Here is a 25,070-nt window from a genome sequence, read left to right on the forward strand (position 1 = left end):
ATTGTTGGGAACAGACCACATCATTTTTAAAAACAAAAAAAAAACCCAACATGTTTTTTTTTCATATGAGAAGGTAGTAACAGACATAATTAAATTGGCTGATCCATGTGTGCATATAAAAATATTGATGTAAAATCTTAAAATTGTCAGAAAAGAGGAAATCATCTCCACTTCCTGTATGTGATGTTGTATCAGCTAAAACTTTGGGCTGGTTCTGTGCTTGACTTGGCTCTTTGGGGGATTTTAAAGTATTTAACTTGAGCAGATTTGTGTGTGCTCAATACAGTCGACCTGCTTGCTATCCCCCAAATATTTTTATGTGATAACTGAACATTGGGTGTCCAGACTGGAATGTTTTTGCTGAGGAATGAGTTCCTCAGTCCTGCCTGTAGTCCTTCCTCTTGGCCAAGAGTCTTGCCACTGGTAAGTGCTTTGGTGTTTCATCTTAACCTCCCTGGAGCTGAAGGTTAATGACCCACAAAATCAGTAAATTGTAAAGCAGACAGAAACGTGCTGCTTTCAAGCAATGAAGGCTGCTGCGCTCCTCAGCCATTAGTACTTGCTTCCAAAATGTAATCCTAATCATCATCTGAATCTGTAGTATATATTCAGGAATTCCAGCGTTGAGGATTTGCCACCTTGTGTGTTGTCAAGACCGCAGTGGATAGTGTAACATGGGGACGAACAGCTTCAGTTGTGTAACCAGGGAAGATGTGGCTAAGCCTCAGCTTGACCCGTGCTCACATCAGCATGCACCTTTTGGATTCTCCTAATATTCCTTGGATGACTCATTTAGATACTACAGCAGAAATCTGCAGGTTGACATACTGGGCAGGAGCTCCAGAGATGCCCCTTGTACCACATACCCATATTTATGACTTATGACTCACTTTATGACTTGATACTTGGGTTCTCCATCTTCAAAATGGAAAATGTATAACACCTTTGCACTTGCTTGATTTGTCTGGTTAGACTGACAGAAGTTAGAAACAGAAGTTTTCTTACCAAGTATTTTTTGCAGGTCTCCAGTTCTGTGCAACTCTGGGCCTCTGTGTCCCATGTGAGTAGGACTGATGCCTCAGAAGTACCAGTGAGTCTCTGCTAGTCTTCAGCACTGTTCCAAAATTCCATCTTTGTATTATGTTTAACTAGAAGGCAAAATTACAAACAAGTGTTTACAAATTTCTGAGGTTCTTCTGTTTTTCTCTCTTCTCTTGGATTTGAAGCGACTTTATGATCTCTGGCAAAAATGAATCTTTCATGCTTCTTCCTCTTCAGAGTAAAGGTGATGAATTATATCAGAAATTCAAGTTCCTTGCTGCACTGCTGCTCTTCCACCTGTGAAGGAAAGGAAGTAAGGGTTTGTTTCTCTTAACCCCTTTTTATTTGAATTTTAATTTTTTAGCTCGCTTAAATCAAATCTGGTAAAATACAAGTTAAATCTGTGCACAATGCATTTGTAACAGCAAAACGGCAATTTACCTTGGAGTCACGCCAGTTCTGCTTGCTCCAATACAAGCATTTGCGGTACCAAGCATGAATGCGTACTTAAGGAGAGAGAAAGGAAAAGCAAGTAAACAGCACAGCGGGCCTTCTATTTGAAACTCTCTGTGAGAGCTGAGAGATTTGCAATTAATGTCTGTATGTTTGTTTATAATCAGTTTTGAAAGGAGCATTAAGACCCTGTAAGCTTCTGAACGCTGAGAGACAGGAAATCGGTTTTGGAAGTCTGTGTCTGTGAATTCACTTATGTGGTTTGGGGTTTTTTTTTTCCTTCTCAGATCACTGCCTGCATCAGAATTTGTGTGACAAAGAATTTCCAAGATGCTTTTGCTGGGATTTTTTTCTTAAGGCTATATAAAGTCACTTTCTTTAATGTAATGGCAGTGTTTGCTTACTACAGATATGCTATACAATTTCTCAGTGTCAAAACATTGATTCCTCAACTTGTGATGACTCTTCATTTAAGAACTGCTGTCAGCTGTGATGCAAAATCCTTTAATATATTTTGTGATATGCTTTTTCTTTTCAGGTTATGGCAGTTAAAGCTTTGGAATTGGTATCTTACTCAGAAGTTACCTTGTTTGAGAATATCCCTAGTGGTACAGTCTCAAGCATAGGCATTCACTTTGATCTTGCCTGTGTAGGTCCTTGTAAGTGCCCCAATATTGCAATGTCTGAACAGTGATATGACATACTGTTTTCATACCTATTCTGCAGATCCAAAGGTGCTTTTATAAGGCTCACAATGGTCTTCTGTAGGCAGTGTAGAAAGTAAAATGCTAGTTTGGGTGAGTAGTATAAAAAGCATGATGCTTTGGACTTAGTAAGCTTAGTAAGTCTTTTGACTTACGTCAGTCTTGTTGACTGCTGACAATTTCTGTAGTTTATGAAGACAGTTTTTCATTCCAATTGTGTCTTCTACCAAGGATTTGCCACCTTTTCCAATTTTGTTTCATTAGTGCATTGCATATGCATATACAGTTCTACAATCAAAGTCTTTAGTGGAGAGTATGACATAGAAGTGAACCAGAATAGACCTGGAAATGCCCTCTAAGGCTGACAGTGAACCATTACTTGTATCTAAAGTGTTGTTCTCCACCAGTTATGCAGTCATTTTCTGATGAATTTATCAAGACTGTGTTTCTTTAGTTTGCTGACAGAGCATACGAAACAACTGGACTTCCTTCCTTCAATCCAAATAGATTGCTTCCCATTTCTCCTGTTATCCTTTAGCTTCTCCAAAGCTTAGGATTACACTCATTTTTTTTTCGTTCTGTAATGACTGACATTCCTGCTCAGTTTGCTCGATACAAGTAAATTTTTTTCCGTGCCTCCACCAGCACCCAGTTTTCCTTGAGTGTGTTATGAAGTGTAATCCCTAACAAAATAAGCCATGAGTCTCCGTCCTCCTCCACTCTTCCCCAGATCCTGAATGCCTGTCGCAGGGCTCGCTGCCGCCATAGTTGTTTTTCTCGTGTTAGCTCCAGTTGAATGCTGTTCCTTTGTTCCTTACTGTGCTGCAAGGGAGCAGATGATGTCCTTGGGAACGGGAAGGAGAGGTGGCTGTACATCTGCAGCAGTCTCCCAGGTGGGGTGCATGAAAAACAAACCATTGTTGGGGGTGTGTATGAAGAAAACGTGTTTTGTACCATTAGTAAAAAACTCATAAACCATTTTTTCATCTTTGTCTCATCCTATTTCTGTGTATGTTTTATAATGTACATAACATACTATTACAGTAGTACATGTATGTAATTTATAAGTAAATATCCTCATAGTGGGGGTGTGTGCTCAAAATTTTTTACTGATGGGGTGTGCAATCAGAAAAGTTTTGAGACCAGTGATCTGGACCTTCAAAGTTCCTCCCTTCCAAAGATAACTGCCAGTCTCTTGTCCAGTGTCAGGATCTTTGTCTTGGAATTTTTCCCTTTTTTTTAATCCAGAACATTATAATTTTGTTACTTAAGGGTTAAATCAGACTCTGGATTTGTTTATAGATTTGATAAGCACTGTTTTGTGCTCTTTAGAAGACTTGGGTGGATTTTAATGAAGTACCTTGATCTCTTCCTGACTGCTTTTGTCAAAAATCCGAATGTTTCTTCTTGCTTCCTCTAAAATCTTTTGTTTGGCTTTCCTTGACCCTGAAGTAAATCCTTTAAACATCGAATACTGTGTTGTGAAGTGGAGAGAGGTTTCTCTTGCATCTTTGACCTGTATCACCGTGTTTTTGTGAATCTATTTGGATGTGCATTGGGCAGACAATGAACAGATTAAATGGAGATGGCTGTGACTTCTACATGACGCACTAGCTGAAAGGTAGTCCTTGGAGCACAGGGAAGGTACCACTAACTTTGTAGTGTTGTTCTTCATCTTGTGCCCAAGGAGAATTGAGAATACTCTCGTTTGGGATTGGGGTGATTGCTTTTGTGTCTACTTCCCGTTAAAAGCTCATCTTTTTGCAGATGCCAGCAGAGTGAGGTTATGCGCTTTGGGGTTTTGCTTTTGTTTTTATTCTCTGTTCACCGCCTTTAGTTCTAGCTGTAAGGCAAAATACCCCTTGGTCCCTGTGTGCTCAAAGGGAACCAGAACAAATTGCTTCATTCCCTAGATTGTTGTGAATGAGGCAAAATGAATTTGAAAATATGTAGGGAAGGTGTTTTTTTCGTAAAAAGGAAAGCTGATAAAAAAGTCATAGAGAGTATCCTGGATTGTGTAAATAAGGAAAGACCTTTGATCTGAGTGGGAAGAGAAATTTGTGATGGAAACTTGCTTTGTAAAAAAAAAAAAGTATGTTTAATACAAGAATAGATAAGTTCTGGGATTGCTGTTTCTGTTAGATTTTTCAAAAATGCATATATTCCAGGAGGCAAGGAATAGCAGAGAAGAAAATTTATTGACATCAGAATCTAGAAGTTACTGCAGTGATGGACATGAAAGATCTGAACAGAACAGTACTGGAGCTTTCTGGCTTTGATTGAAACAGAGTGAATAACCGATACTCAAACACCAGTAAATTAGCAATGTTAAGGTAGATTGACAGCTTTATTTCTTCTGTATGTATGCATCTGACACAACATACAAATGCCCTTTCTTCTCAGAAGAAATGCGATATGTTGTTTCTCTGCAAAAGTTGACTGCCTTTTATGCGGTATCAGACAGTGTACGCTTGCATTAGACTGTATTTTCATGTATAATGTTAAAATATGCTGGCACTTAGAGGCAGCAAAATTAATTTATTAAAAAGAACTAATAATTTTGTCAATGTTCTTCTCTAATGGCGATAACTGACAATGTTACAGCGAGGTCTGGCAAAGTTAGATAAATATGTAAACCTAAGTTGCATGGATATGTATATGATGTGTTCCTAATTGGAAATAACTTGGTGACAAACCCATGAAGAGACTCTGAGTTCAGACTTCCAAAATCTCCTCAGAGAAAACCTGAAAGGCTGCGATGTTGTTATTTTCCTTCTCAAGTCATAGTTTGAAACTGTAAAACATTTCATCTGCCTGTGTTGCAAAATGCCAAATGTAGGGTGGCACTCTTCATTAGTTATTATTGCTAAAATAAAATGCAGTTCTGGAAACTGATGCGGCTAACTTCTCTACTCTTTTGAAGACTTCGTAAGGAAGCCAAAATTAGCCTCACTGTTGGTTTTGTTTAAAAGTGTGTTTGCAGGTCCTTAAAAAGTATTGCAATAATACAATTTGATAAAGGAGAGCGAGGGATTCCTCTCAAGTGGGCCTTGACACTGGACAGGGTATTCATCTTTTCTAACTTAAAGCATTTATAGACCAGACATGGACACCGAGGCAGAAGTGGTCTGTAACAGAGCTGCTCTCTGCGCTGCCAGTCAAGGGAGCCCCTGTGTTCGGACTAGTAGCCCCTCTGTTCTTGTCTGAGTTAAGTGTCTGAAGTCCAGTGGGAAGAGCCCTCTCTACCTGTCGTGTGCACCATATAAATGCCAGTTTCATTCTGTGACTCTGGAAGACTGGCACATGTTCAAATTTTGCTCACATACTGTCTGGTATATGGTAAACTCTTGTGTAGAACAGGCCAATCCAGGAGAAACATTGAACTATCATAAAAAAAAAAAATTACTAAGTTTTAGTTTTCATTAGTAAAACTAGTCTTTAAAAAACATTTTTATTTATAAAAACAAATATTTGATCTTAAAATGGGTTTTATGGTAATCATTATTATTCTACTGTGCTTTATTTTGATTTGTTAAAACCACCTATAGCAAACTGACATGACAAATGTCTCGGATTCTGGTCAGTGTCCTGAGTGTGAAGGTAGCTTTTAGTAACATTCCTCATCTGTAAATGTTTTGTCTTCACTCCCGAAATTGCTTAGAAGTGCAAAGGACCAAGAATGTTACTGGTTTGGGTTTTTTTTAGTGGCAGTCACTTAAATGAATTCAAACTGGATTAAGCTGTCTTCCACCCACTTTCAGATCAGCAAGTTCATGCTAGCTAGAAGGGTGAGTGTGCACCTGACAGCATACCTTGGAAGTGAGCATGCTAGGAGCAATAGGAAAGAACGTGAGGTTCAAGAATTTCTTGTAAAAATCAGTCTGCAATTTTACACTCCTCAGCCTGCGTCTGTTGAAGATGGGGAAAACAGGACAAGAGCATCATGAGATGTTCAGTGCCAAGTCAGACGTGAAATATTGTGTTAAAGTAAAAAACACTGCTGTGACTTTCACTTAAACAGGTTAGCAGATGGTCTGTGTCAGCCATATGTGTAAGGCACTGGTACAAGTGTTTGCTATGATCCAAGTAAGAAAAGCATTCAGACTCTGTGAGATATTGATTAAAGTATCATTTATTGGAACTAACAAGAAAGAAAGGGGGAATGGATGATCTTACAACCCCTCTGATGCTGGGAATCCCATGTTGTGCAGCATGGGACACACCTCCAGTTGGGTGCACGACAATATTCAGAACCCCATGCATGGAGAGGTTTGCCAGCATGATGGTCTTCAGTGTTCTTACAGGAGCTTCTTTGATGAAAATTTTACTGACTTCTGCTGAGCAACAGAAAGTTTGCATGACAGTATGCTGCTTCACTTTAAGATAAAGACATGGTGGTGTAATTGCCAGTGCGAGAGCTGCCTTGGGGTCCTCTGATATGATTAACTTTGACATCTGATTTTCAGGTTTATCCTGCGGCCAGGGTGTGTGTGCAGCACAGGGCAGCACATCACAGAGCTGCTGCCCAGGCCGGCGGCTGCGTGGGTCGCTGACTCCAGGCAGTAGCCTCCTGGTTAGGATCCCGACAGTACGCAACCACTCAGACTGGGCAGCCTGCGTTGTTCCTTACTGCAGCAAGGGACAAGTGTACCTCACAGCTCGTAAATCACTGCTCTGCTTGCAAAAGGGCAGTTGAGCTGATCATTTGCAGTGATTCCAGTGTCTTCTAAAAGAGCCGTAGTTTCTGTCTGTATGCACGCTGTTGCATGGAGTTTGCGTATCGAACCAGTTCTTTCTGGACACTGCTTTTGTACCGCTGATGGGTTAGTTTCAGTGGGGAGTACAGGGCTCCAGAAGTGGTGTGCAGTTTGGTACCCTTAAATTACTGTCCCCCTGGTTTACTGGCTTTCAGCACAAGCATAGTGGGAAATTTATATTCTAAAATTGGCATTCTGTTGGCTAAAAGGTACAAGAGAAACAAGAGAGGAAGGGTTTGAGAACGAGAGCGATGATGCAGAATCAAATTTTCCAAGGAAAACTGGTGTTAGCAATCACTTACTAAACAGTCATCAGTGGTGGAAGGGAAGTTCTGTTTGAATTTGTCATACTCAATTCACAATTTTATGTTTGCAGCTTTAAAAATGTTATGTTTGTTTCTGCTTTGAAAAGTAGGTTCGAAGTAGGGAATGAGTATGCAATTTAAGACACCTGCATTTCAGAATATGCTGAAGGCTATTTTCAGATACAGTGCAGGGCTAGAAGAGATAGCCCATCATCCTGTTCTGAAGCAGGATAAATTTAACCTCCGTGGCTAGTATATTCCAGGCTTCTCATCCTTGGTTTTTCTTAATACCTTAACCTAAAGCTTTTTTTTCTACCCCAAGTTAAAGCTGTGAGTAATCTTTTGTGTGTATGTGTGAAATTGAAGAACAGTTTGTCACCATTTTCATTACCGTAACATACTAAATAACCAAAATTTGCTGTTCCCTACCACCACTTTCTTAAAACCAAACAAGTCTGTCTTCCTATTTTTCTCTAATGAAATGTGTTAAGTTGTGTCATTTTGTTTCTTTGGAATTATTACAGTTAGTCTGTATCTTCAAGTATGGGATCTGAAGCTGCACCCAGTTTGTCAGCAGATATTCATAGGGCAGAATAAAGCAGGTTAACGTACTATTGTCTCAGGCTTTGCACAGCATAGTTATTAATATATGTTGCAGCTGGATTTTCTTTTACGTTGTTTGTGGTACAACGCTGTTGGTTCCTGGTTTTTTCCTCTGTTACAAACCTGAGTTGCTTGCAGTCTGCTGCTGGAACAGTTATCCTCTTTTGGCCGCTCACCCACCCCTTGTTTGTTTTTTTAACTCAAGTGCATTATTTTCTACCTTTGTCTACTGAATTTCATGATACTTATTCCAATCATTTCTCCATTTGGATTTGCAGTCCTGCCTCCCCAAGTGTTTGTAACTCCTCCTGCCCTCTAAACTGTGAACTAAATTCACAGAACTTGGTTATCTGCCAGTCACTGGAAAATATTACCTGTTATCAGGGCCTCACTTCACAGGGCTATCCCAGCTGATACTGACCTACTCACTGAGCAGATTTTTCAGTCGTGCATCCTCCTTATTGTCAGTTCACCTTTAGCCTCTCTCTCTGGTTTGCTTGTGAGGATGTTTTGCAGGACAGCCTAGCGTCAGACTGCATCACATCCAATAGTTGTCCTTCAGCCCTTACAAGAGATTACCAGGAAGCCAGGATCTTCACAGCAGTGCCCGGTGGGAGGAAAAGAGTTGACAGGTATAAATTGAAATGAGAGGCTCCAACGTGATGTAAGACCTTTTCACCATGAGGATGGTCAGGCAAGTGCAGCAGGTCGCCCAGGGAAGTTGTACAGTCTCCACCCTTGGAAGGTTTCAAGACATGGCTGGATAAAGTCGGGAGCAGGCAGGTCTGATTGCCCTGGTTTGAGGAGGAGGCTGGACTGGAGACCTGTTAAGGTCCCTCTGTGTTTCTGCTCTTTCTCAGATCACTCAGAGCTTCTCTTTTTGCCCTTTGTGTTCATCATTCTGAGATCTTGACAATTCTTCATATCCTGGAGATTGCTTTCAACAGTTCCACTTTCTGTGGGGTAATCACCGTCAGATCCTGTGACAGTATATCAAAGATGCGTAGCTCATCTTACCAGCCATGCAAAGCTTTGGGCTCCACCTGATTTCATTCTAAGTCTTTATTACAACACGACATCAGTATCCACGTACGTCATGCCCAGCAGTGGCATAGCTACAGTGACACTGTAATTGTCACCTCCTGGACTGTACTGCTGTACCTGAAAGTGAGCACGAAGGCAGTGAGCATGGCCATGTGGTTACAAAATGAACCTCCTTACTGCCTTACCACTTTATTAAGCCTGTGTTTATGTCCTTCCCGGGGCTTCCAGCTGGCTTCCCGCGCTGCTAGAACATCTTGGTGCACCTCTTCGAAGGAAATTAATGAGTCAAGTCCACACAACGCAAAGGATGACATAGGCTGAGACTAACCGGCACAACAGCACAGCTTGCTCGGGGCAGTGTCTGTCTGTGAACGCTGTATAGTTCTAACTTTCAGAGGTGAACCAAAGTGATCAAAAAAGCTTTTACGTTGAAATTTTGCATGGGCCTCTGTAAATGGTCAGTATACATCACCCTACTTCTCCTACTAACTTTGACCATTTAATGTTACCAAACTTGCCCAAAGAACTGAAAAAACAGCAGGCATGCTCTGTCTGCTGGAGGAGAGCAGGCAGTTGCCTACCCCTATGGTGAAGAAGCAATTTTTCTTTGATCCTGCATTTATCCATCTGTTTCCTATCCACCATGATGCTCAGGGGCACACAACTGGACGTTCTCCCCTTGCCCCCCGCCACCGCCTTACAGCACAGCACTTCCAGGGGACCGTGTGCGGTTCCTGCCACGCTCACTGCACTGGAGGGAGCGATGACAGGTTAAAAATAAATCTGGGAGCAGATGGCGAGGCAGATTATTGTTCATCCTAGGGCGATGATGATGATGTGCCAGCTAACTGCTGGTTGTCTATCAGAATTAATCAGGAGCTGTTGTGGCACATGATCAGTGAAGCCACTGTTCCCCCTGGGAAAAGGGAAGGAAGAGCAGAGAAGCAGCTCTGTAAAGTGAGGTATCGGAGGAGCGCTTGCTTTTGAAGATACGAGAAGTTTCTGATGGAAAAAAGACTATATAAAGAGAAAAACATGAATGTTTTTAGGCTTTGGTTTTGTGGTTTTTTTTAATGTATTCATGCTCTTTTCTGTGTCTGCAGGTATGCCTAGCTCCTACAAAACAACTGGGAAAAACTCGGTCACTTTCTTCTTGATTTGCTTGGTGGAATTGTAGATGATCAGAAATAAAAACATTTAAGAGGTTTATAGGAACTTTACGAGCACTATCTGTATGGATAGCATAAAACGTTATCCATGGATGTGCCTGGTTTGGGTTTGTGGTGTGTGTCAGAGGAAAGGACTTGGTACTTGCTGTGCTCAAAACACTTCACAACCACTCTCTATACACTCACAAAACAGATGAGGCAAAAACTGACTCATCACATTAAGGTGAAAGGCAGTACCAGAGGTACAGCTCCAGAGTTTTGATGTTTAGCAGCCTGAAGGGTAGTTTATCCATGTAACCTTTGCTTTTTTTTTTTCCCTGTTTGACTTGAGAGGTTAATGAAATGGTGTAATAATTAGTAGGTTTTTTGTTTGATCATATTAAGAAATAAAATAGGGAGTACCTTTTCATTATTGTTTTGTAACGAAAATCAACAGTAAATTTCAATCGCTAAGTCCTCTTAGGTAACCTGTCAGTTATTTTGTTAACCTAGTAACATTTGTTAAACTGAATTTCTTATTTTGTGTCTTCAGCTTCTGTTGTCCAGGCTGTCATGGCATCTCAGTGTATGTCCAGTCTGATGTTCGAAGATACATTTTGTTTTGCTATGGTGTAATTTATGTTATTATTGTGGGTTTTGTTTTGAAAGATGTTTCTGGTGATACATTAAATACTTTGTCAGGTCCATACGGTCTAACCTAAATAGCGTGTTCTCCACAAACATACAATGTAAAATACAAAAGGTGGGATGAAGTTGGATATTTCTTCACGTTTTTTAACAGCTCTTCTTGTCTTTTATACTTACTTTTTTAAATGGTAGTGCTGTTTTAGGGTGTTAAAGAGATACTTGCTATGCAAAATAATCTGAGGGCTCTGTATGTAGCAGTGAGTGGGAGACAAGGCAAGGCTGAATTAAGCTTCAACTCTTATTTTTCAGGTGATCTAATTTGAGACGTTAGCAGTAAGAAGAAATTAATGCAGAAATAAGGTAGAGTGACATAAAGAGAGGTGGTCTCTCTGGACTCTCAAAATTTGCAGATGTCAAGGAGGCTTTTTATTGCTTTTGTCTGTCATTACTATAAGCTTCATCAGTGTCCCTCCTTAACAGTTCCTTGAGTAAGAAGGCAAATCACTAGTAGGTTATCTGCAACAGCAGTATTCTTCAGGTCAGGAACACTGTTAAAATACACCAGATATGAACAAGTCCTTTTGTATTGCTAGTGTTGCAAATGATGAGCGTGGAAATAAATTACTGGCTTATTTCTTGTTATGTGTAGGTCAGGCTGAATGGGAAAGCTAGTCTTGCTGGCTTTGTTTCTGACCAGTTCTCCTTTGTGGCCCTGCAGGAAGAATGGACTCTTGGTATTTTGTATCTCTATGACCTGAATTGCCCTGTCTTACTTGGTTTTTTAATATAGAAAGAATCTCAGGATCCGGTTTATTGCATTGCCCTTGCCCTTCCAAACTGCTTCTTTTGGCATGCAAGTTGCTGGAGTGAAAGCACAGTTTAAAGAAAGTTACGTGCACATGGGCTGGCTTGCTCTTTAAATCTTTGTAAGTGGTTGGATGCTGCTAAGACAAGGTTCTGTGCAAACCCTGCAGTGCGGAGGTGCCTGGCTCCGTCGGTGAGCATTACTCAGTTTTACCATGAAACCTGTGATGGGAGACTGCAGTACTCAAGGCAAAAATTGCCCTTAGCTGTAGAAGACGTTTTTCCTCTAAAAAGAGCAGTAATTGAAAACAACACCTCCTTTCCATGCAGGCAGTAGAGGTGAGAGTGCCGGGAATTCAGTCGCTGAAGGGTTGTTGGCAGAAATTCTGGGTTTTAACATTTGCCCATGGCACTTGTGAGGGTCCCACTAGGCCATGCTGTTGTTTTAGTCCCTCTCGCCTATTAGGCCTATGTGGTTCCCATTGCACAAGTCAGAAGAAAAGGGATAGATAAGGTCATTCTCTGGTAAGGTAAAAAATAAATCTCCCCAGTTGCTTTTTTTTCTCTGAGGCAGCTGGGACAGAGCTACCCAGACCTCGTTCCTGGCTTCACAAGAGACCCTGCTCAGTGTTGTGGGCCAGCATTTGAGCAGCCTCAGCAATTTCTCCCGCACATTTCACCTGCTGCCCTGTTATTCCCTGCCCCAATTTCTTTTCCCAACATTGTTGTAGGCCTAGCCTGTGTTAAATTCCCTTTGTGCTCCAGGTTACCTGCTGGCATCTGTGCAATTCTGACTTAGAAACCGCCAGCTTGTTTCTCTCCATGGCAATTCTGGCACCATCCTGCTGTTTGGAGCTCAGCTTGGTCCTGAGGAGCTGCTGTTTCCATTTGCTTTCTCTTCTATTTAATGAGAAAACGGGGTCTGTCTTGCCAGCCATGGCCTCAGCTGCAAAGTGATGCCCCAGCTTTCTGTGCTGCTCCCATTGCTCTGATAGCTTTACATGGATGGAGAGGGTAGAAGGGCGGTACAAAAAAGAATACATGGATATTCCAGTTTTCTTGATGGCAGGTAACAAGCGAGGCTTCATGTGATAAAATGTGAGAAATACGAAAAGAATCAATAGATTTATTAGAATACTATGTAAGGCAGCAGTTTAAAGGTGCCACTTCCAGGCAAAGCGTACACGCATAAGTTTCAGGAGGGGATCTATTATGTTTTTTGTGTAGCTGCGAACACAGGTTAGCCGAGTAGAAAATGCTAACATGTATTCTTTGTATGTCCAGCAACAAGCGAATTGCAAAAAGTCAGCTGAAGAGCAATACTTGTGCTTATCACATATTATTGCATATTTTTGCATTGCTGGGGCATCTTTCAAAAACTGCAGGCTAGGAGCATCATCTCGTACGCCACTAAACAGCTGGCGAGTATTGCCCATGAGCTATTCCAGACCTTCAGCAAGAAGGTTGACATGATGTCTATGCTGGTTGTAGTCTTTGTTTTTAAGTAACCAGCATCTGAAAAACCTGCTCTGTTCGTTGTGAAAGGCTTTCAAAGCCTTTTGGAAAACAAAAAGGAAAAAGTGGACCGAAAAGCAGCTTGTCCTCTTGATGTTGGCCCATTGTGTGGTGCCATTGAAAATAAAGCTGGGAACAACGCCCTGGCTTGGAGCTCGCTGCCTTGCTTCTTCCTTCGTGCCATTGTCAGCTGTTGCCATCCCGAGGCTGGCCACTGCTTGAGGCGCCGGTATGGAAACACATGCTTCTGACACTGGCCCTGTCAGCCTTTCAGATACTGCCTCGGGACCGTGGCTTAAGGATTTCTTTCTTGCTCTTTGTTTTTTAATAGATTTCTTGTATGTACATGAGCAGATTTGTGTGAAATGCAAAACCTTGGCATCCATGGCATATTCCCTTGGGTACCCTTCTTTTTAACTGGAGTTTATTATAATGGAGAGAAAATGATATTTTTAAATCTTTTTATTAATCTGTATTGTTCTCTGTTGGCGGCCCTAGTAGCTTTGTGGAGGAATCTCATGCAGTAGGGATTTTTTCTTGCTACATGTTAACTCTGAGGAGAATTTGAAAAGAAAGGGTTTCAGCTGTTGGCATTTCTGAGCCTCCACCTATTGAATTGGGATCCCTTTTTGACTACAAGTAGCATAGTAGGTGTGCCAGAGTGGTACATCTCTCTCCTCAGGGAATCTGTTACTGAAGGGATTGGGCAGTGGCAGCAAGCATGGAAGAAGAGATCTCTTCCAGAAAATCAGAAGTGCTGGTGTAGTTTAAGAAATGGATCTCAGGCATGGGAAGGATTTTATGTTTGCTATTGCCTGAAACAGGAGGAGAGGCTGGAACGAGCCTCTGAAACCTTCTGTTTCCCTGTCCCTAAATGCTGGAGATTTTCAGGGAAGAAAAATGCTGTCCATATGTATTCAAAGGTGTTGAAGCGTGTCTTATCTCAGCAATTCCTACTTTTATTGTTGCCAGCAGGGTTCATTTTCTGCCAAGAGAGTCCAGAACAAGTGCTGGACACTCTTCTTGGCCATCTGTAATAACATTCCAGCACCACCATTTTTCCAAATTATGCCTAAGATAATGTAACTGCCTGAGTAAAATCCGCTCTTCAGCTTAACAGAGAGACCTTCTGTTTCCAGGACTGCCAGTCCCTCAATTTTTATACATTTACACACTGCTGTCAAGGAGAATAAATAATACATGAACATATGCACTGGCTAAGTGAAATTTCCTTCTGATTATAGTGAGACACTGGTTAATGGCAATTATAAAATACCTTTCTTTCATCTCTTGCTAATCCTGCTGTGTGTTTAAGAGTATGCCTTTATCTTTTTGTTGTTGCTGTTGTAAGTTGCCATCTTGTTTTTATTTTTTAAACAAATTGTTTTGATCATTTTTCATATGTTGGTGAGTTGCAGTTTTGAACCTTCTTGAACACTTTTCTGGCAGAATTACCTCATCTGAATCAGAAATAGTGCTACTGCATAAGTGCCCTTAAATGCTGTGTCTGCTATGTCTATATTACAATAATAGAACCTTTAAAAAGAAACTGATTGACATTAATCCCAAATGAAATGTTTACTCTGTTTAATACCTGGTGGGCAGTTGAATACTCTGAATCTGCATTAAACAAGAAAAACATTTAAGAGGCATTATTAAGGCTCAAAATCAGGTACTCAAAAGCCAGAGCTGTATCTTGATGTGCACGGGTTATGAAATGGTGTTGAATTGTATGATCAAATACTGGGTTTTGCACTTAATGAATTCATAGAATAAACCTTTTTTGAAGGCTGATTTGGAGGGCAGAAGTATGTAAGACTCCTTCCCAAACCTGTTACACGTGGGCTACACAGCTGAGTGCTGTCCCAAGGACCTGGATTTTATCCTGCTGCCTCTACTGTACAGTCCTGTTTCTTATTGAATAGGTCCGTGAAAACAAGCAGTTTGCAGGTGAATGGCCCTTGCTCGTTCTCTAATTCACAGAAACCTGTCTTAAAACCTTATGGTCTGGTACTGAGAAGTATTGATCTCATAGCTGTTGACTCGGTAGGATTTAAGCTAGAGTACATACAGACCTGGGAGAAACTGGATCTAGATTTGGGGCATATAAAATTTTAAAGACTTCCCCGCCCCTCCTCCCTCCATTTTGGGGTCTTGATCCCATTTGTAAACAGTAGATAACAGAACTTTCTTAGGAATTCAGATACTGCAGAAGAATTCATGGAGATTAAAGTCTCTCTTCAGATAACAGTATTAGTTACAGTATTTGTTCCTAGCCCCATTTTAAGTTGAACTGCCGTGCCTGACATTTTATAAACGTGCACTCCACACGCTTCCTCGCTCATCTGAGGCAGAACTGTGATATCTTTTATATCACATTATCTTTTAGCAAATGTCAGTCTAGGATCTGATAATGGGATGCATATGGCAGCCTTGGTTGTTGGTGTCCTTCCTGCCCATAATCCTAATTGTGTGTACCTGGTGGTACCTCTTCAGGAAAGCATGCGAAGGGACAGAGGAGATGCTGTACTTTCTCAGCCTGCTATGAAGAGAGCTGTCAGTTTTGGGGGCAGATGCTGCATTTAGCAGTCCACGTTCCTGTCTGCACAGACCTCACCTGGTGAGTGTCACCACTTGGTTGCAGCGCCATTCGTAGGGGTGCTGCGTCCTGCGCCCCAAACCGCAGCCACTGTGCTGCCCAGCTCCTTGGGGCAGCACCATCCCACATACTTTCCAGTTCCCTGCTTCCAGGTATCACCCGCGTGTTCTGGCTTTGCTCTGGCACCATCCCTGACTGAGGTTACTCATCTCAGTTGCAATACACCTATCTTCCCTATAGTCAGAAATGTTGAAGCGAGCCTTTTCAGGCTGCTGGGATGAAACCTGATGCATGCGAGGTTTCAATGGCAAAGCTGGATGTTTTATTCCAGAAGTGGGGTTAGCAAATCTTCCCAAAATGCTGACATTTCCTACACGTGGTCCAGTGTTTGGTTTTGACTGTGAGAAGCTGTGACAGCAGTGTCTGCTCTGGTCCATCCCAAACAGGACTAATATAAAACCATACACTTTCTGTGTCACATTTCAGGATAGAGTATCTGCAGTCAGCCCTGGGCTGTGGAGTGTCCTCAAGAGATAGAGATCCAGTGGACCATGAAACCTGTCTTAGGAAGATGAGCTGTGGCATTACATTTTATGTAACACTGTGCTCTCGTAATGCATGTGTAGCAACATTGAATTACTTGCAAGAGAGAATGGTATTGCTGCAGCGTTCAGGAGAGATTTTATTGGTGGCTTTCTCCATTTTCTCCCTAAAGCAACTGGGGTTTTGGAAACTGAATGTGAATACAAATGTACTTGGGACTACAGGTCTCCAGTATTGGGAGAAAAGAGAGATGGGGCCAGGGAAGGCTACTGGATAAAATCAACAGGAGACTTTTTGGTGGGGCAGGAGCACATTTGCCACTGGAGACGCTGGGCTGCTAACAGGGACAGTTTAATGAGGGCTAAGAAGTCTGTTTGAGTCTGGGAATCACTAAAGATCAACAGCTCTTACAGTCTAATCTGCATCATCATTAATCCAGTTAACAATCAACAGTTTTAACAATTAGCTGTTATGAGCTCAATCCATTAAGGTAATTACAACTCTTTTTGCTTCACTTTAACCCCTCAGGTTGGTACTTCTAGTAGGTGAGTATCCTTATATCCTGATGTGGAGTATGTTGCAGTAACTAATGATCCAAGCCTGTTGTAGCCAGTCGGCCTACTCTTTGTGTCTTTAATGATTCAGGAGAGAAATGCCTTTAGGTGCTGTTGTAAACAGTCCTGTAAATCTTGAAAATCGATGAGAAATGACAGGCAGTTAATTATAATTTGTATTGACAGCAGTGCCTATTACTTAGGTTACTAAGTATTTCCATTACATGAGCTTGGATCGTTCATGGAGGGCGGGCACAGGAATTGCTCTGTGTTTTTTCTTCTGTTCACTTTGTCAGACACTTACTTCATGCTGACTTTTTCCCATTCTGTGCATCTGACTAAGTTTAAATTGCTTAGGAAAATCTAATCAAAACCCCGTTTGGCTGTATTGAAGAATGGGCTGATGAGAAAATGGAAGAGGAGACTGGAGAAATGTCTGTTCCTTAGCCTGTGTTATATTGTTCCGAATGACGGCCTGTGCTGTGAAAAGATCTTCTGCCTCTCTGGCTTGAAACAGGAAATTAATCTGATGACGAAGGCTCAAATTAAGAAGTAGGATTAGCTGATCAAAGAGCGTGGGGCAGAGAGGCATGGGAGTGGGGAGAGGCTGAGGCTGGAAAAAGCAGCCCAGGAAAAGAAGGGTGGATGGAGAAGTGATAGAAGCCGGGGCTGAGAAAGCAGGACTCGCTAGCAAGGAGACTAGGACCATCAGAGCGGGGAGAAGCCTGGAACTGGGGTGGGACCAGATGGGAAGCACTGGGTAGGAAACCTCAGGCTTGGGGCTGGCAGGTAGGGTAGCAGGTTCCCACAAAGCACATTGCTTTCAAGAACCTGGAGCAGGACCCACGGTGTTTCCTTCTCATCCTCCCTCTGTTGCCAGGAAGCAAGCAGGCAAGGTGTCCTGCTGCCCCTGCGGCACAGCAGGTTGTCATCTCGTCTTTGTTGAGCCCAGTGGCAGAGGTCTCGGCAGAACCGAGGGCGTCGTGGCTGCAGATGAACCATGTGGCTGTTGGCACAACAGCACGTGGCAGGAGGCGTTTGTCCGGATTCCTGTCAGCAACTGCTATCCTTTCCTCAGGGTCTTAATATTCTCTTTCCAACAGTAAATGAAGCACTCACAGTTAGGGATGCTGAAATTCAAGTTGCTTATTCATCCTGTAACTTTTTCTCTGTGACATAATGGGGTTTTTCCCCCCAGAAAACATGTGCTTTGCTTAGTGAGAGAGAAGAGCTGTGCACATACAGTGCACTTTTTGTCTGGCTTGCTGCAGAAGAAGGAAAAAGGTGCAGTGGGAGACTCGGGGAATTACTTAAAATTACTGTAGTAGCCACAGGAACATGATCTGGTCCTCCAGATCTGGTCTGGTTTCTGTGTGGCATTGGACTAGTAATTTTGAGTAAAACTTTGCAAAGGCTATCATGAGCAGTTGTACCTAACTCGTTTGAGATGCCTGATTCTAGAGCCTGGAAGAAGAATGATAAAAATACTGCACGTTCTTTTCTGAGACAGAAGTTTCAGAAAAGCATTTCTTAGGCATCTCAAATCAAGTACTGCTCAAATCAGCAGATCCTGCTGAAATATTGCCATCTGTGCCTTAGCTCATTCTCCACGTAATGGCAATAATGCTACTTCTAAAAGAAGGTTGTGGGAGATTTTGAAAATAAATTAGCTTAATGTTTTGTGCCACAACAGTCAAGAATCAAGTATATGATGAGGATGAAGGCTGGAGGAATAAAAAGGTGCTGAAAGGTTATAGTATGAAGTTACAGTGTCATGCACCTAGCATCTAATGCAAATGTCTCCTATAAACCTGGAGTTCATCAACTGGAAACTACGAAGGAGCAAAAAAGATCTGGGGGTGTCGTGAGATTTTGTGATAATTGAGGCAGCACTTTCATGATGTTACCCTGCGATCTTAAAAGGTCTCAAAGGCTATCAGAGAAGCACTAATGGTGTTGGGCTTTGGGGAGAACTCGTCTGGATGCTTGTGTATACTTCCAGCTTTACAGCAGAAAGATGGGATCGAACTGGAGAGAGTGCCCAGTGAGGCTGCTAGCATGGGCGGGGGAATGGGTGGCTGGTTTGAAAAGGCAAAGAAGAACGCGGGGCTTATTGAGACTTGCAAAATGAAGATGGGGGGGATGCATAACAGCAGTTTGTAAACAGACCTGAAGGATTAACAGCAAGATGGCAGCTAGCTGTGCTGAGGTGTGGTTTTGGGCATTTTTTGGGCATGGTTTGAAATTAATGAGAGTAAGTTTAGGTTGAAAAAGAGTTTGTAAGCATCAGAGTAGTGAGGGTGTGGGGCAGTATCGCAAAGGGCACAGTGGAAGACACCTTGTTGGGCCGGAGGTGAAGCTTGAACCCTTGGCAAAAGGTGTGAGCAGGACCTGGGCTTGGACTCAGGAGGCTGTAGCCAGCTAAATGTGTTAATTGTACCAGATGCAGCAGGCACGCTTGGACATCATGCATGCAGTGCGTGTGGGTGGTTGACCTTATCCTTCTCTCAAGTGAAATCAAGTCATTAGGAATTATCTCGAAATATTCTGGCCCTATACTTCAAAGCTTGAGCTGCTTTAATCTTATTGTGCCCTGGGGAGCCAGATTACCAGCGTACCTGCCCTGGAGAGTCTGGGAGCAGATGAGGAGATCTCTTTCAGATGGCTGGTTTTCAACGTGTACCCAGAGATGTCTGCTGAGGGCCTGAGCATGTGTGGAAAGAGGGGATAGATGCACTTTCCATTAGCATTTCCAAGATGCAGGCAAGCCTCATGTCTGTTTGCTCCAGGATGTCCACTTGTCCTGGTTTATGCAGCATATTTGAATGGAAAACTATTAGTTGTGTAAGGGCTGAAGAAGGAAATACATCGGTGCAGTGGGAACATTGCCATTCTGAGCCTTTGGATGGCCTCCACTTCACATTTGTCACATTGAGTCCATATCTGTAAGGAACATGTGTCACTGCTGATGTGATGTGCCATGTCATAAAAGCTCTGGTGACATTTTGTGACCTCTTACAGTCTAACGAAAGAGGTTTGCAACATATAAATGCCATCTGCTGTGGCAAAGCAACTTCCTGGTTCTCTAATCACATATGCCTCTTGTGAAATGCTGCATCACTTCAAAAAAACCCAGCATATTAATGGAGGAAGCTTGTCATTTCAGTCATTCCCAGGTTCTTTACATAATTCATCTATTAACTTTTTTTTTTCTTATTAAGAACCCTGAGGGGTGGAAGTTGCAGCAAATCCATGATAGCTTTAGGAGTTCCATTTCATTAGAGCTGTATTTACTTTCTGATTTTTTGGTGCTCTGAATTGGAACCATTCTCCCTACGATCTTAATCTTTTGCAAATACTCATGGGGTTCACAGACCGAAGTGTGAAAAGTCTGAGCTGTCTCAGGAACATGTAACAGGACTTTTGGGGGGTGTAAAAAGAGGGGAGTTTTCCTCATTAATCTGCGTCTGTTCACTTAGTCCATTATGGGAACTGAGATGTGCTAATTATTTTAAATGGATTCAACTTGTTTGCCAGTATGTCATGCCAATAGCCTCAGATGTGGGATAAGGAGATCAAACTTTGGCTTCAGATTTTGCTGGGCTGACAGCTTATATAATGTACAGGTTTTGAATCAGTAGGGGCAATCTTTATAGCCTGAAAAAAAATAAGCAGACTGTTTCATGCTTGGATGGGAGAAAAGAAGACTTTATCCACTTATCCTTTCCTTTACATACTGCTGTTGTTGGGTGCTCTGGCTTTTACATGTAGATAAGGCGGATTTCCTAAAGAGTCTATTGCATGAAGTGTGTACGTATTACAGGTCACGTATACAACACACATTAATTAATGAGTAACGATGAGCAAGAGCTACTTTTGCCAGGGTAGAGGACTGCATCTTTACAGGCTGTGATGAGAGGCAACAGATCTGATTTCTGCCATAAACAGTGCTTTTGAGGGCTCTCCAAGAAGCATGCAAGCATTGTCTAGCCCTCACAGCAATCAGTGAAGAAGTTAGGTCTGGTTTTATCACTGTATTACAGGCAGAGAAGGAGATACACTGAAAAATGAAGTGACAAGACTAGCAAGTCTGTGTAAGCAGCAAAACAAGATACCAGAAGCCTTCATTACGTTGTGCCTGTGTGCCCTGGGCAAACCCCATTCTTTCGACTGTGTTTGTACATAGCATCGGTGATACAGTAGGCTTCATTACTGATTCTAATTCCGATTTTTATACATAAGCTTATTGTTTCCCTGATACGACCTGTTCTCAGGCTCCCCGTTGGTAAAAAGATCTTTTCCTTTCTACGCTGGGGTATTGAGAGATGATGCTAGATGTGTAGAGGTGTCACAGAACGGTTAAATTAAACAATCCCACAGGGAGCAGGGAAGTCGAGAAGCCTGTGAGCATCACTCTGGATGTAAGCGTTCTGAGGCGGCACTGGTATGTTCTCAGTCCAGCACTTGCAAGGATAAGTCATTACACCGTGTTGCTCCCCTCGTAGTGGACCATATGGTAAAGTCCTACTGTGCGTGCACTGCCCCAAGGGTCCTACTTGCAGATGGAGCGGTGAGAATGAATAAGCCTGCTGTGGAGGAGTTCAGTAGGTTTTTTGTAACTGCATTGCCATGCAACCATTTCAGTTGCCTTTCTGTTTGACCTGTTTTTATAGATCCTGGTGAAGTCTGTAAAATGAGCTTATTCTTAATTGCCATTCATACAATTCTTATCTTGCCATTCTTAATTTGGAAAAGTCAAGTTGGAGGTTAGGTGGGATAAGTTTTTGCATTTGCTGCTCTGCAGCAATGACTGTTTTGCATGTTTGGGCCCTGAAACATGATGAGAAGCCTCTTATTTTATTTTTTATTTTTTTCTCTCTCTCTCCAGTAGTTGCAGAATAAAAATGGTTATACCAGCAGCAGTTACTGCAGGCTGGTTGGTGCAGTGTAAAACTATACCCTGTTTCATTGTGAAATTAGCCTGTTCAGGTGGCCTGGGAGATGCCAGCACAAGCACCTGAAAAACAGACGATATGTGAATTCCTAAGAGTATATTGTATAGCCTTTTATCACAGCCCAGTCGTAGCTGACATTTAAAATGTGCAGCATGAAAGAGGGAGTAAGATTAGGAGATGTCTCAGTAGAGGTACTGCAACCCATCTGGGCTTTTCAGAGCGAGGAACTGTACCCACCTGGGTATCACTGGATGGCATCAAAATGCTTGCTTTGTTGTCTGCTTAAATAATAACCAGGTACACTGCGTGTGGGAAGGGATCGTCAGGGGGAGAAAGGCTCTTTAGCATCGAGCTAAGGAGAGAGCAAAGCACTGCTCTTGAAAGGCTGTGTAAGAGCCGGGCCTGCTGCTCTCCTTCCAGTGCTTAGCAACTTTTTCTCATTCTAGGAACTTTCCGCTGTACTTTCTGTGAGACTGAAGTGGAAGAAGATGAGTCGGCCATGCCCAAAAAGGATGCAAGGACACTCGTGGCAAGATTTAATGAGCAGATCGAGCCCATCTATGCGCTGCTTCGTGAGACAGAAGACGTTAACCTAGCCTATGAGATCCTGGAGCCAGAACCCACAGAGATTCCTGCCCTGAAGCAGAGGTGGGAACGCGCCTGCTCTTCTCTCGCTGCGCTGCTTCCTTGCAGTCGGTCCCTCTGCTCTGTGAGGCTTTCCCAGACCTGGTGCAGCCTCTGGCTGCCTTGAGGACTTCCTTGTCCAGCACCAGCTGTGCAAGCAACTGACAGATTCCCCAAGGAATGTATGTTTAGAAGGATACAAAGGGCCATAACCAGTTTCTGCTAAACAAGGCAGATGACTATGCTTCTGGTCAGCCTCCTGCCTGTAGTTTTCCATGGGGTGGGGTACACGAATTACCTGCTGCTGGCTGTGCTGCAGCGGGTAGGTATACCAAGCCCTTGCCGCAGTATTTAAGAAATGCAAAGTGCAGTCGTTCGGCAAGGCTCTCATGAAGGTGCCATCTACACTGTCGTCTTTCTCTCAGACCCTTATCTTTCTTTCATCTATTCCTTTTGCTTCTATCCAGCTTTTGAAACTAAGCTATCTGCGTTCTATACCTTGCGTTTCAAACCCACATGTAACATCATTCTAGTCTGAAGGCATTACTTATAATAAGGGTGCCTTTTTCTTCTGATTTTCTCCTACTTGTTACACACCTCTTCTTTTTGGGAGGAGACTATGTTATCGTCAAAAACTCTTTAAAAATGTTCCTACCCATGGGAAATGACACTTTCTTTCAGAACATTCCTAGCTGTAGAAAAACAGATGATGTTTAAATAATGCAGAAAGATGTGGGGAGCTGTCAGTTTTGTCAGCTGTGGTGAAATGTGATGCGCTTCTCTGTGTTTAAAATAAATAAATTAAACGCATGGAGGGGGGGATGTACCATGAGGGGAAGCATTCCCACAGAGCCTTGGGGTGCCTGGCTTTACTTAATGGCAGAGCAAGCAGGATACCCTTTTTTTTTTTTTTTTTTTTTCCTCTCAGGCTAACCTTGGGAGAGAATATTTCTCATATATTCATGCTAGACAGTTTCTAATTAATATAATAAAAATTTCTTCATCTATTTATAATCTTTTTCTAGCCAAGAAGGTAGCTAATTTTCCTCATCGTTCTGATGGAAAAACAGAAGCAATATAGAGAGGGGAAGAGATTTTTCGAAGGTCGCTCAACATGTCTTTGGTGATACGGGAATTCTTTGAAGCCTTTATGCCCAAGTTGAATCGCTAGACTTTGCTTTAAAAACCCTTTTCTGTAGTTTGAGTAGTAGAACTGGGATAACCCCACCAAAAAGAGGGTAATTTCTCAGTCTTCCCCTTCTGTGCCCAAGAAATTATCACAGCAGAAGTCCAGTGCAGTCCCATGATTAAAACCAGCACCCACTTACTTGACTCTTAAATACTTAAAAACATTGTAAATGATTAATTACTCTGTGCAAGGAATGACAAAATAAATAGGCGGCTTTTTAAATGGTTACTTGAACACAACTTGCTTCAGCACATACAATGATTTAATTATTTATTAACACTTATTAATGCAAAGCAGCCAATTGCATGAAAGCACCGCTGTGAGATTTTTTTTGAAAGTGCCAAACCCTGGATTATTTATTCTCTCTATTTTTATGGACTCTTGAGTGTCTGAAAGCATTGACAAAACTGACATTTGGTGATTCTGAAACAAACAGAAAAGGTCACGAAGTGCCTGTGTCTGGTGTTGGCGCCAACACAGGCGGCTTCGTGTGTTTTCAGGAGACTTACAGCATGAAGCGACCACACTGACATTGCATAACTGTCATTCACCTGCTGTGGGAAACTGGGCTGATCTTCATTTATATCTTTCTAGGAGGTCATTAATTTTCTTAATCTTGGCAGAACATGAATTAGCCCCACAGGTTTTGAAAAAAACCTGCTTTACCTAAGCCCTTCTCTGTGGTTTTCTAAAACAGATGGACCTTAATAACCCCTCCATTTTCTTATGTCAAAATAGCATGATTTTATAGAAGAAAAATCTTCACAGAATTAATTTTCTGTGGTCATGCTATCAAGGACCATGGGTTGTCTGCTGTGAAGTTGAAGCTCTTAAGAGCAGCAGTGAAAAAATGCTTTATTTCAAACATGGCACAAAAAGACTTATCCCCATTACGCGAGACCTTTTCTTAATAGTCTGAGCAGGACTGAGATGAAAATTTCAAGCTGTTTCCCCATTGCACAGTGTGGTTTCTGTGGTCCATACCTCACCTATGGCAAGGATTATTTATGTTGCCTCTAAAGGCAGCTAACTGCTCGTTAAGGGATTTCCATCAAGGTAAACCAGCTGGCGGGTAACTGAGCAAATGTAGCCACATGCCACACCTGGGCCACTGACCTGCCGCAGCTGCCGACTGCAGGATGGCCATGCGGAGTCTGGACCGAGGGGAGAGAAAGCAGATCCTGGATCTAAGAGAGGGAGAATTTAAGAGTGCATTCCCTTCACCTACTCCGTGCTGCTTGTAAGGCAGCTCGCACAACTGGTTTGTTGCCAGCGCCAGATCTGTGGTGGTCAATCCTGTACTTTGGAACGGGGTCGCTGAGCAGCAAGGTCTCCTCTTGCCCTGAGGAGTATTCCCCCAGTCACGTAGTCTCAAGGGGTTGCTCGCTCCTACCAACAGTGTCGCTGAAGATGCAGTTCCACAAACAAGGAAGGAAATTGATGCACGTTGGCAAAGCTCACTGGGGTCTGAAAGTAGTCAGAAAGCATCTAGATGGTTCCACCTAAGTGTAGGACATTGCAGTAGATGGCTTAAAGTCATGGGTACTGTAGGTGTCTCTTAAGGCTTGTTACTTTCATTTTTGA

General features: G+C 42.4%; 1 protein-coding gene across 2 annotated transcripts in view; it reads left to right on the top strand.

Moving 5' to 3' along the window:
• GTF2E1 (general transcription factor IIE subunit 1) overlaps positions 1-25,070 on the top strand; it is a 52,606-nt gene that overhangs the window by 20,349 nt on the left and 7,187 nt on the right. For both annotated transcript variants that reach the window (XM_037389716.1, XM_037389717.1), the window contains one exon: positions 22,120-22,321. In XM_037389716.1, coding sequence (XP_037245613.1) covers positions 22,120-22,321 — 202 coding nt within the window. The remainder of the gene's footprint in view (positions 1-22,119; positions 22,322-25,070) is intronic.

Source organism: Falco rusticolus, chromosome 5 (genome assembly GCF_015220075.1).
Source record: "Falco rusticolus isolate bFalRus1 chromosome 5, bFalRus1.pri, whole genome shotgun sequence".
In the NCBI taxonomy this organism is placed as follows: domain Eukaryota; kingdom Metazoa; phylum Chordata; class Aves; order Falconiformes; family Falconidae; genus Falco; species Falco rusticolus.